The sequence below is a fragment of the Clarias gariepinus genome, chromosome 9 (assembly GCF_024256425.1).
Source record: "Clarias gariepinus isolate MV-2021 ecotype Netherlands chromosome 9, CGAR_prim_01v2, whole genome shotgun sequence".
Classification (NCBI taxonomy): Eukaryota; Metazoa; Chordata; class Actinopteri; order Siluriformes; family Clariidae; genus Clarias; species Clarias gariepinus.
Genome location: NC_071108.1, coordinates 901,665 through 914,222, shown reverse-complemented (window position 1 = coordinate 914,222; position 12,558 = coordinate 901,665). Strand labels below are relative to the sequence as shown.

The 12,558-nt window shown below is 40.2% G+C and overlaps 1 protein-coding gene across 2 annotated transcripts in view; it reads left to right on the top strand.

Moving 5' to 3' along the window:
• Positions 1–11,569, top strand: part of LOC128530075 (N-acetyllactosaminide beta-1,3-N-acetylglucosaminyltransferase 3-like) — a 34,212-nt gene extending 22,643 nt beyond the window's left edge. For both annotated transcript variants that reach the window (XM_053503794.1, XM_053503795.1), the window contains one exon: positions 7,708–11,569. In XM_053503794.1, the coding sequence (XP_053359769.1) occupies positions 7,708–8,870 (1,163 nt within the window). In that variant the 3' untranslated portion in view covers positions 8,871–11,569. The remainder of the gene's footprint in view (positions 1–7,707) is intronic.
• The last annotated feature ends 989 nt before the right edge of the window (positions 11,570–12,558 follow it).

The window sequence follows — 12,558 nt, the reverse complement described above, 5'->3', positions numbered from 1 at the left end:
ACCGGGTCTGACTGTTGCGAGGCGTGAAACCCACAAGGAGAGTGTTTTTGAGCCAGGCACCCCCTCGTAAGATTGGGGTTCGTCACGCAATCCGCCTCAAAAGAGGTCAGACTGGCATATTGTTTATTTCACAAAGAAGCCCTGAGGTTTATGTGCCCAGGACCGTGGGGGCCCCCCAATGGGGAGAGGCATGCCGAATTCCTTTCAAAGAATGAAGTTCTCCCTGGCACCCCCAGGAGGTTGGTGTTCTTGCCCCGCCACCACTGGTGTTTCGGGCAACACCAGTCTCCAATAAAAGAGCGTGGAAGCTACTGCCAAGTATATCTCCTTGGGTACTAAGCACTGTGGAGAGAAACTACAGGATTCAGTTCTCACATCACCCTCCGCGTTTCAATGGCGTGGTCTCCATTTCCATGAAACTGGAAAGTGCGCATCTGCTGACAGAAGTTGCTCAAGAGGAACGGGGGGCTGCGTCTAATTTTTTTGATTTTGGGGGCTTTACCGCTATCTAAAAATAAATCAATAGAAATATTGCCACAACACAGGAGGTTCCTGAGGTTCGCTTTCGGGGGCGAAGCTTACCAGTATCGAGTCTTTCCATTTGGTCTAGCTCTCTCACCCACACATACACAAAATATATGTATGTAGTTCTGGCTCTTACGGCTCCAGAGCATTTGTATTTGAATTACATGAATGGCTGGCCCAGTCTCAGTAGCTAGCGCTTCGACATCAGCATGTCGTCCTAGCTAATCTTTGTTTCCTAGGATTGAGATCCAACGCCATGAAAGCATGCTCTCTCCTGTTTAGAGGACAACATATTTGGGTGTCACATGGAATTTGAGTGTAAGCGGGCACAGCTGTCTCCCGCTCGTGTCGAATCCATTCTCAACAGCCTCAAGGAAGCTAGACCAGAAAGTGACCATCACTTTCGGGGATCTTAGCTCTCATGGCAGCTGTATCCACGGTGACACCTTTAGGCCTTCTGCACATGAGAGCATTTTAGTTGTGGCTAAGAACCAGGCGATTTCACTCTAGGGCCAATCCCCAATACCCTTTCTATGTGGTTCAGACCCAGTTTCTGACTCTGGGTCCCACTCTAAGTTTGTCTTATCGTCGCAGATGCTAACAACAGACGCTTCCCTAATAGGCTGGGGTGCGGTCTTAGATGACCGTCCAGCCCAAGGGAGCTGGAGAGGCCATATTCTTGCGCGGCACATTGATTGCCTCAAAATGATGGCTCTATGCAGTTGAGACTACTATGTCCTAGTGCCGGTGGACAACACTATGGCAGTCTCATATATTAATCGCCAGAGCAGACTGTGCTCGCGCCGCTAAATAGCTAGCTCACCAGGTTCCTGTCCCTTGGGGCAATTTACATTCTGGGAAAATTTTATGTAGCGGAGGTGGACCTCTTTGCCTCGCAAGATCAGCAAATGTTCAATTCAATTCAATTCAATTTTATTTATATAGCGCTTTTAACAATGGTCATTGTCCCAAAGCAGCTTCACAAAAAAAAAAATTAAAGATTTTTTTTTTTTTTTTTTAAGAAAAGAAAATATTTGGAAGTGTGTATGTGTGAGAAAAATGTGTCTAGATAATAATTAAATGAATGAATGATGAATGAAATGTCTCTGATGAGCAAGCCAAGGGTGACGGCGACAGTGGCAAGGAAAAACTCCCTGAGATGGCAATAGGAAGAAACCTTGAGAGGAACCAGACTCAACAGGGAACCCATCCTCATCTGGGTGATAACAGATAGAAATAACATCAAGTGTGTTTTGCAGGTGAAAGTTCAATATATCAGAAGTTGTGTAGATTCAGTTCAGCAGTAGGTGCAGAGGGCAGATGGGGTCAGATCAGTGGAAGCACAGGAGCAGGATGTGTAGCTCCAGCCATCATAAAGCAGAATCTAGCTGGAGCAGGTCCTTCTCAAGATGCCTTAGAAACCTTGCAGGGTTGGCCTTTGTCTACTGAAGCTGGCACAATCTCCAGATGTCTCGGGATGGGTAGAAAAATACAGAAAAGATGGAGAGAATTAGCGTAGTTGCCATTCAGGATAGGTGTACTGGAGTATGAGGTTATGGGATGAGTTACGCGTATGCCAGATTAAAGAGATGCGTCTTGAGTCTACTTTTGAATTGGGAAACCGTGTCTGCTCCTCGAACAGTGTCTGGAAGGCTATTCCAAAGCTTTGGAGCCAAATATGAAAATGCCCTGCCCCCTTTTGTAGATTTTAAAATTCTGGGAATTACCAGAAGTCCGGAGTTTTGTGATCTTAAGGGACGTGGTGGATTATAGCGTATCAAAAGACTGGTTAGGTATGAGGGAGCTAAACCATTTAAAGCCTTGTATGTAAGTAGTACTATTTTGTAATTAATTCTAAATTGAACAGGTAGCCAGTGCAGGGATGATAATATAGGTTTTATATGATCATATTTTCTGGATCTAGTGAGAACCCTGGCGGCTGCATTTTGGACTAACTGTAGCTTGTTTATTGAGGATGCAGGACAACCACCTAGTAATGCATTACAATAGTCCAGTCTGGAGGTCATGAATGCATGAACTAGCTTTTCTGCATCAGATACGGATAGGATACTCCTAAGTTTGGCAATATTTCTAAGATGGAAAAAGGCTGTTTTTGTGATATTGGAAATATGATTTTCAAAAGACAAGTTACTGTCTAATATCACGCCCAGGTCTTTTACTGTTGAGCTGGTAGTAACAGTACATCCTTCTAAACGCAGGCTGAATTGTGAAAGCTGTTGTGTGCTGGTTTTTGGGCCGATGAGCAATATCTCTGTCTTATCTGAATTTAGTAAAAGAAAGTTATTGGTCATCCAATCTTTTATGTCCTGGACACACTCTGTTAATCTAGACAACTTGGGTATTTCATCTGGTTTTGTTGAGATGTATAATTGGGTATCATCAGCATAACAATGGAAATGTCCCCTTTACTACTCTCTGATTTCCAGCCCCTGCGTCTGGATGCCTTGGCGGTCCCTGAACAGGACCAACTAAGTCAAGCTGGTCTTCCAGCCAGCGTAATTAAGACTATTCTAAGTGCTGCCTCCCCTAGAAGAGCTTATGCCCACAAATGGAATGTATTTGAAAGTTGGTGCATGACGAAGCAGGTGAACCCAGTCCACTGCCGTATTGTTTCAGTGCTGGAGTTTCTGCAGGAAAATTTGTCCTCAGACTTGTTGAACCACTAGAGTCAGCGCCTCAGGTTTCTGACCCTCAAAATGGTTTTTCTAAATGGTGGTACCTCTCTAAGAGGATCGGAGATCTGTCAGTCTCCCCATCCTGCCTAGACTTTGCCCCTGGGCTAGTCAGGGCCATTTTGCATCCTCACTAACTATCTTTCGAAAGTTCCATTCCCAACATGCACCCTATTGTTTTTGAAGCCTTCTGTCCTCCGCCTTTACAGCTTTGGAGCAGGAGAGACTTCACTCACTGTGTCCAGTACGTGCTCTTCAGATTTACGCATCAACCGTAAGTCAGAGCAGCTTTTACATGTTTTAGGGCCACGAGCTGCGTGAGAGATGCTATTGCCCTCTCCTATGAGGCGCGTGGGCTCACTTTGCCTCTAGGAATCAGGGCTCATTCAACCAGGGGAATCACCTCATTTATTGCACTTGCAGCAAGTGTGTGACATGGAGGGTTGGTCCTCTCCGCACACATTTGTTACATTTATAGTCTGGATGTTCATGCTACTCCGGGCTCACGGGTCCTCGTGTCAGCTACCCAGACATAGTGTGTGTAGACATGTGTTTGATACACACATGCTTTACAACCGATGACGAGATGTTTCCCATACTGTTTTCACGCAGCATCTCATTCCCGCCTTTTCAGGGAACAGGGTTACAGCAAAGTAACCTGACACATGCTTCCAATGTAATTTTAGAATCTAAACTATCAGTTTCTTCCTTTGACAGTTTTGTTAAATTCAATTCAAAAAAAATATTTAACTGGTCTATGTTAGGTTGTGTTTCTGTAGTATACAATTTTTCAAAAAATGTTTTGAATGTTTTATTGATCTTCATGGGATGCTTAAATATTAAAATGTTGTTCATGATTTTTTAGAGTGAGCGCAAGGAGTCGACTCGGTTTACTGCCGTCTATGTAATATTTATGTTTTGTAATATGAATTAAATATTTTGTTCTTTGTCAAAGCAAATAATTAAGAGCAGCCCTTTCAACAATCAGTTTCTGTTGTTTTTCTTTAGAAAATTTAAAACACAATTCCCTTTCTAATTTCCCACACTTACTCTCTAATGTTGATAACTGTTCAAGATATTTTTTTTTAGTCTGGCAGCGAGGGAGATGGTATTATTTCTTAAAAACCCTTTGATAGATGCCCAGAACATGTCTTGAATAGAAACAGAATTTTGGTTTAAGTTAATAAATTCAATCAGTTCTGCTCTCAGTTGAGAAAGGAATTCTTCATTTTGCAGTAAAAAAGTATTAAATCTCCATCTGGAAGGTTTACATAAAGTGTTAATCTGGAGATGTGCAAATACAGCATTATAGTCTGAGATACTTTGTGGTAGATATTCAATATTGATTAAATCTGGAAGTAATGATGATGAAAATAGAATATAGTCAATTCTCAAAAATGATTTGCAACTTGGGGAGAAATAGGTATATTCTTTGACTGTCACATACATCTAAATCCGCAGTGAACAGTCTCCATGCTGTAGAAGATTGAGACTGTGCTACTGAGATTGATGGATTGGAACGATCCAAAGTTGTGTCAAGCACCGCATTCATGTCTGCTTCAATGATAATTAAGTATCCATTAAAAGATAAAAGAGTTTTTGAAACATTTGGAAAAAAGTAGGTATCATATGAATTTGGGGCGTAAATATTAACAAATGCCAACTTCTTTCCTTCTACTGAAATACAACAATATGCAACTCTACCATCATTATCCGAACCTGTATGTTCAACAGTGAAATTAGAATTGCGTTTAAGCAAAATTATCACCCCTTTCTTTTTAGAACCACAACTCGATGACACTATGGAAATATAATGTCTGTTTTGCAATCTTTGATTATCTGATGCAATTAGATGGGTTTCTTGGAGGAATGCTACATGAATCTTTTTTCTATGTAAAAGATCTAAAACCTTTGTGCGTTTGATAGGAGTATTTAACCCCCTAACATTCATTGATAAAATATTTATTCTAACCATAATCTATAGTTAGGAAGCTCACGCAAATTAAGACATGAAAATTATAGTATACTAAATAGATGTCAGTTAAAGTTTTCACAGATATAAACAGAAAATTTGAAATTCCTGAGTGCTTTATGTGCCTAAGCGCCCCCTCCCTCTCCCAAATCCCCCATTTAGCCAACGTCTCTGGCGATCGCGTGGCAATGTCTAAGCACTAATCACCCTATCAGCTCCCTGAAAAAAAGTGATTTTTTGAGGAAAGTTAATTTTACAAAACACTGTATTCAAATGCAAAATCGACAACTCCCTAACTGAATTTTACTACACAGATTTTAAACTGGAAACTGAAACATTTCTTTATCAAACATTCATAAAATAGATAAACGTTAACTCGTTATATAATAGGATCTGACTAACACCATAACCAGAAAGAAAAAAAAAAAACTTTGTCAAAGAGTGTTTAAAGTCAGAATGCATTTGCACAACAGAGATTATTATTTTGCTTTGGTAAATAACAAGGGTGCAAGCAGAAAACGCCTGTGTTCCATGTATGACACAGATTTGTTAACCATACAACGCTAGTGATTCTATACATCCTCTTCCTCCATTCGTACCTGTAATTGGAGGTTTAAAGATCTACGAGCCGTCAATATAGTCCCGCCATCTAAGCCCTTGATGAATTCATCCACGTCCTGCAGAGATTCTAATGAATGCTTTTGACCCTTGTAGGTACTCTTAGTAGCGCTGGATATATCAGGAAAGATTCAGCGCCTTTCTGATTGAGCTTTGCTCTAATGGCCGAAAATGCTTTCCTCAAATGCGTTCCTCCAGGCAGAGTCGGTTTTGCTTTACGTGCCCCTTGAAGGATAGCTTGCCTGTCCAGATAACGAAGAAGACGAAATATCATCAAGCGAGCTTTAGATGAGTTGGAATTCGAGTACACTCGGTGAGCTCTGTCAATCTCGATCGGGCACGGGCGCGTTGAGAGGTCGGGGATCCATTTGGGTAGCGTTTTTTGCGAAAAGCTGGCGGGGTCATCCCCTTCCATTCCCGTTAGTAAATTAACCAGCCGTACATTGTTGCGACGTGACCGATCTTCTAAATCCGTGCATTTTCGTTGCATCTGTTTCATCTGAGACAGGCAAAGATTTGTATCTTTTTTTGTTTTACGAATACTACCTTGAAGATTATCCACTTTCATTGTGATATTTGCCAAACTTTTACCCAGAGACTCCATTTCTTCTTTCAGTGTTCGGAGAACAGCACCATTCTTATTAATATAGTCATTAAAAGGAATAAGAGCCGACTTTATTGCCTCTGTTAGCATGATGGAAATCATTTCGCGCATGGCCTTCTGTTGCGCTTCAATTGCACGGCTAACAATGGTGGCCACATCGTCCTCGACCGTTTTGAGGCGCTTTCTGCTTGTATATTGCTTTTGAGGTGACATCAACTTTTTACCAGTTGCCATACTTAAAATACAACTTATACGTTGAGGAGACAAGAGATGATCTTTCCTCAATATGAAAGAAATTGCAGAAAATAGGAGGTTTTTTTAACGGAGCCTAGTGCTGAGCAGTCATCTTGCAGCGCGCGCCACCGGAAGTCGGTAGTGTATATTTCATTTATATAAACAGTATGGGAGTGAAGACAGTGAAATACCACTTTGATTCATTCCTTGGGTACAGATGTTTGCCTGTAAATTTTTTTTTTTAAGTCACTACACTGGATTTGTAGGCTGGAACTATCACTAGCACTGGCTTTGCTGCATTTGAGAGCCACGCTGCACTTAATCAATGCCCAATGTTTAAAAAGAAAATTAGGCAAAAAGCTTTATGTACAACTGACATGAGATACATACTGTACACTGTGTCAGAAATCTGTTGTGTCTACTTTGTCTTATATCTGATACGTCCCATTCTCCAACCAGGGATATAGGCTTATAGAACCTGTATATATATATATATATATAAAGTGAAATGACACCATAAACAGATGTACTATGGTAAGGCGCTGTGGTTAACTACTGAGTTTAAACAGTCTGTGGTAGATGAGGAGGCTGATGCTGCATTGTTAACTAAACTTTTTTCTAATTTGTAATACCTCTTGCTCAATATGGCCACAGTGGAGTTTCATTCCATTTTTTTCATATTGTACAACATATCAATTAGCAGTCCCTGGATAGCACCACGCCATCCAAGGCCAAAACAACAAACATCACCAGAACTGTATTAATCAGTTATAAATACAATGTAGAGTTCCTCACGGCTCAGTTTGGGCCCTTCAATATTTAGCATGCTATGTGGATGCTTTTTCTCATCAGAAATAATTAGTAAAAATAATATTCCTTTCCATCAGCCAGAGAGTATTGCTGCTGAAAGTTATTTATACATTTTATAATTTAATGTCTGTTTATGATCTCAAGTCAGACTACACACTATACTCGCCTGTTACTCTCACACACTTGTGTTTAATGTATTGGGTTTACTTTTAAATAAAAGCCTGATTTAGAATCTAATGTCTTTCTGGCAGGACCAAGGAGAAAGAGAAGAAAGCAGGAGATCACTGTGCTGCTCATCACGACTGCTCTCTGTTTGCTAGTTGTGATGCGGACAGGCTTAGAGAACAAGAAACAACAAAAGACTACTGGAAAACCAGACGGCAAATTTGAACCACAGGCGTTACCAGAGCAGTCCAGGAATTTGTCCCACAAATGTCAGAGAAACGTCTCTGTGTCTAACATCACTGGGTTTTTCACTTTGCCAGAAAAGATTAAAAACTTTTTGTTTTACCGACACTGCCGGCATTTCCCGATGCTACTTAATGTTCCCGGTAAGTGCGGCGGTCCTCAGAACTCTCCACAGGTTTTCCTGCTGCTGGTCATTAAAAGTTCTCCACCCAACTATGACCGACGGGAGGTTCTGAGAAAAACGTGGGCTTCAGAAAGACTTCAGAGTGGCATGTGGATCCGCACTGTGTTTATATCAGGCACCACAGGTAATGGTTTAGAGAAGAAAAGACTCAATAAACTTCTGGAACTGGAGAACCGTATGTACCAGGACATCATTCAGTGGGACTTTCATGATTCTTTTTACAACCTCACGCTAAAGCAGGTCTTATTCCTGGAGTGGATGGAGAGGTTTTGCCCTCATGTGCACTTCCTCCTCAATGGAGATGACGACATTTTTGCCAACACAGACAACATGGTGCAGTATCTCAAAGGGTTACATGATAATGATGGAAGCAAACACCTGTTCACCGGCCACTTGATCCAATATGTGGGGCCGATCAGAACACCAGCCAGCAAATACTACATTCCAGTTCAGGTCCATGAATCAGATCGCTACCCTCCGTACTGTGGTGGGGGAGGCTTCCTGTTGTCACAATACACTTCCAGAATCATCTACAACATGTCTCAATCCATCACCCTGCTCCCCATCGATGATGTTTACATGGGAATATGTCTGGAAAAAGCTGGACTTAAACCTGTGTCTCATATGGGAGTGAAGACAGCGGGCTTGCACATTCCTTCAAAAAAGCTGGACATGTACAATCCATGCTACTACCGTGAGGTTCTCCTGATCCACAGGTTCCTCCCTCATCAGATATTTTTAATGTGGCATGAAATCTATCAGAGCGATTTGGTTTGTGGAAGAAGAGGATTTAATGCCCAGCCTGAGGATTTAGTGCCATAATGATGCTGTGAGAAGTGTGAGAGACGTTAAGAAGCAGGAAGGAGACATGTACTTTCAAACCTTAAGCACACAGTATGCCATAAGTTTACTTTAGACACCAACAATTTTTTTTTTTTATCTATTGTTAAATTTATTTAATGCAACTTCACAAGTTGTGTACACTGAATGTGGTATGATACTAAATTCTGTATTGTATCATACATCAACTAACCTGTTAAAGCACTTTGCTGTGCTGTGATGAGAAACAGACCTAACAAATCAGAATTTAGCTAGCATGCTGTGCTCTGAGCGGAATGAATTTCAATTGACGCCAACACCACACTACATACAATGCTGTTATAGGTTCATCACATGTTTATCATTATTACTCATACACATCTAATTTATCAATCATTAAATAATTCAATTCAATTTTATTTGTAAAGCGCTTTTAACAATTGTCATTGTCGCAAAGCAACTTTACACAATCAAAAGAATTATTTAAGTCTGTATGAAATGTAAGTGTGCATGAATCAAGTTGAGCAGATGAGTACAAATAATGAGATGTACTCACTCATTCACTTATCACACTAATCATCACTTACTTATAATGTGTACAGGGTTGGTGGTGGATGCGCTGGAGCCAAACCCAGGGTTTGGGTTTGATTCCCAGCCAGGTTTAATTCCTGTCTCTGTGTGCATATAGTCTGCATGTTCTTCCTGTGCTTGGTGGGTTTTCTCCGGGTACTCAGGTTTGCTCCCACAGTCCAAAGATCTGCAGATTAGGCTAATTGGTGTTCCCAACTTGCCTGTAGTGTGTGTATGTGTGTGCCCTGCGATTGATTGGCACCCTGGCCAGGGTGTACCTTGCCTCTTGACCTAAGTCACCTGGGATAGGCTTCTGGCCTCCTGCCAGCCACCACTGATTCTTACTTTATGAAGGACTACTGTTCTTTAGGAGTCACTGAATTAGAGAATTAATTATAACACCTCCTTAAGTGTTTCAATATTTGGGTCCTTTCCTCTGAATACCTCACTCGCTCTTCCTTTTAGGTCATGTAGATGTTTTGGGTTTTTGTAGATGTTCATTGTATATCATGAAAATGTTCTCATGTACTTTAAAATAATGACACATCCTGTACCTGCAGATCCTCTCAAAAAAGAATTTGCATAAAAACAAACTATTAAACATAGCTCTGATTTAACTTCTCTATTAAACATAGCTCTGATTTCTGCTGTCTATTTTTTAACATGCAACTTTTATCATTTACATTTAGGCCCTTGGCAGACGCTCTTATCCAGAGCGACTTACAAAGTTGCTTTAATGTTTACATCATTGGATACATACTTACACTGGGTTAACTAGGTTAATAACTAAGTGGCATTAGTCCAACACAACTGGGAAGATGTTTTTTTTTTGGGGGTCGGGGGGTTAGTCCAAGTACTGGAGAAACAGATGCGCCTTGAGTCGTCATTTAAAGATAGTCAAAGTCTCTGCTGTACGGACATCTAGAGGAAGTTGATTTCACCACCTGGGTGCCAGAACAGAAAAGAGCCTGGATGAATGCCGCCCTCGATCCCTGAGAGATGGTGGGATGAGGCGAGCAGTGCTGTAAAGAAGAAATCTACAAGAGCGCGTAAGGTTAGCGATGTGTGAGAAAATGGCAAATGATTGTCCACGGTTACCCCAAGATTGCGGGCGGTGGCTGAAGGAGTGATTTGGTTGTTGTCCAGGGATATTACAAGGTCTTGACCTGGGGATGACATCATACCAAGCATTTAAGTGATCCTCCATCATGCTCATTCAGGATGTCTTTTCCAAAATTTTCCTCTGTGAAGTTAAGGGTTCAGCACGACCCTTTCAGGGTTTAATGATGTCTTGGATATTTCCCAACCCAATTTCAGTCATTTCAACTGAATCTCCTTGGTTGTTGTCTTTGCTTGATGCAGGACAATAATGTGTCACTTGAAAGGGGGATCCTTTGTTTTGTCGGGGAAGTGTGCAATAGATGGCAGAAATAAGGATGGACTGTGTGTGGAATAAAGTGCAGTTGTATGTAGGAATGGGTACCAAACTTTAGCATTGTTTAGCTAGCACATGTGACAGAACTGGCATCTTTTTAAAAGTTTGTTATTGACAGTAAGCTTTATCATATTTAACAGTTCTAATAATTAAATGCCATCTCATTCTAATTTTACATTTAACCTGTTTTCCTTATCCTGACTGCATTTCTTAAACAAATGAAGAAAATATTGCTGTGACATGTCACCTAGGGCTTTTAACCCTAAAATTCTCAGGGAAAATGCCATGTGATGTAATTTTTTGGTCTGTGTAATATCACGCATAATGTTCTCTTAAAAGAAAAATTGGTCTGGGCTAGTATGGGTTAAATTGGTTTAAATTACGTTTGTTAGATAGAGTATGATATATGTTATATTGTTTTATGTTTTATGTTTATCATATGGTATGTTTTATCATGTTATGTTATAATATTATTTTAAGTTATGTTGTTATGGTACTGTATGATATGGTATGTTATGGTGTTATTTTAGGGTATGATGTATGTTATATTATAGCCTATTGTTTTATGTCATGTTATGGTATGTTTCATGTTATATTTTATGTTATAATATGGTATGTTTTATGTTGTTATGATATGGTATGGTTTTTAGCGAGTTGCTTTTGAGTGTACTGTATAAATATTCCACAGAGCTGTAAAAATAAAACTAAGGATATATAATGTTTTTTGTAATGTCATGTTTTTTATTAGAGTTAAAAATTTATCAATAAAATTTTTTTTTTTTTAAGGTTGTGTTAGTACATCTGCCAGAACCTTCAATGATATCTTTATATTTCATACTGTACAGTACATTGGAGGACAAGAAACAAGTTTCCGAAATTCACAACTGTCAGAGCTTTACACAAAACTTGCTGGACAGAATTTAATGAAACTTTTGCAGTATTTGGACTTTTGCGTAAAGTTAAGCATGCACCATGAATTTAATTAAAATGTTAAGTACCGTAGAAGTGAAGTTAGGAACAGATTACAAACTGGAAGTTTTAATATTTTTACCACTGAAATAACAGCGCTAAAGTGGTATAAGTGAATTTAACATGCTAGAGTCATTTTAAGACAAAACTTAATCTTTATCTGATATTCTTTTTCAAGACAGGCAGATACTGTATGTATGTGGGCTTAAACCTGAAATAATGATATTACTGATTATGTTAAAGCTGATCAGTTTATTGTCTAGAGCTCGAAATAACACTTGTTCATTACTCCTAAAGCTAGTGTCTGGATGCAAATCTGCAAAAAAAATCTACTTCCTGACAAATAATGCCAACCTTCAACTCATAGTATAACATACTCCATAGATTTTACTTCACTGTACAGAAAATGTTTGGCCATGTCTGTGGAACGATTAGGCTAAGACGCAAACTGCAGCATTGGCCTTTCTGACCTTTATGTCGATAACTGGCAGGTGATGATGTTGGTGATGGCTAATATGCCCTGCCACATGCGCGGTGTGTCCCGGTTGTCTTTGAAGTGGTTGTGAATTCTCTGGCCGTGTGCACACTTTGCCTCTCCGATGGCTTGGGACAGTTTGGCCTTTGCTTTTCTTAGGGCCACCTTAAAGGTGGAGTTTTAGGTCCTCAGAAGTGTATGCACCTCTGCAGTAATCCATGGATTCTGGTTGGAGTGTGAGA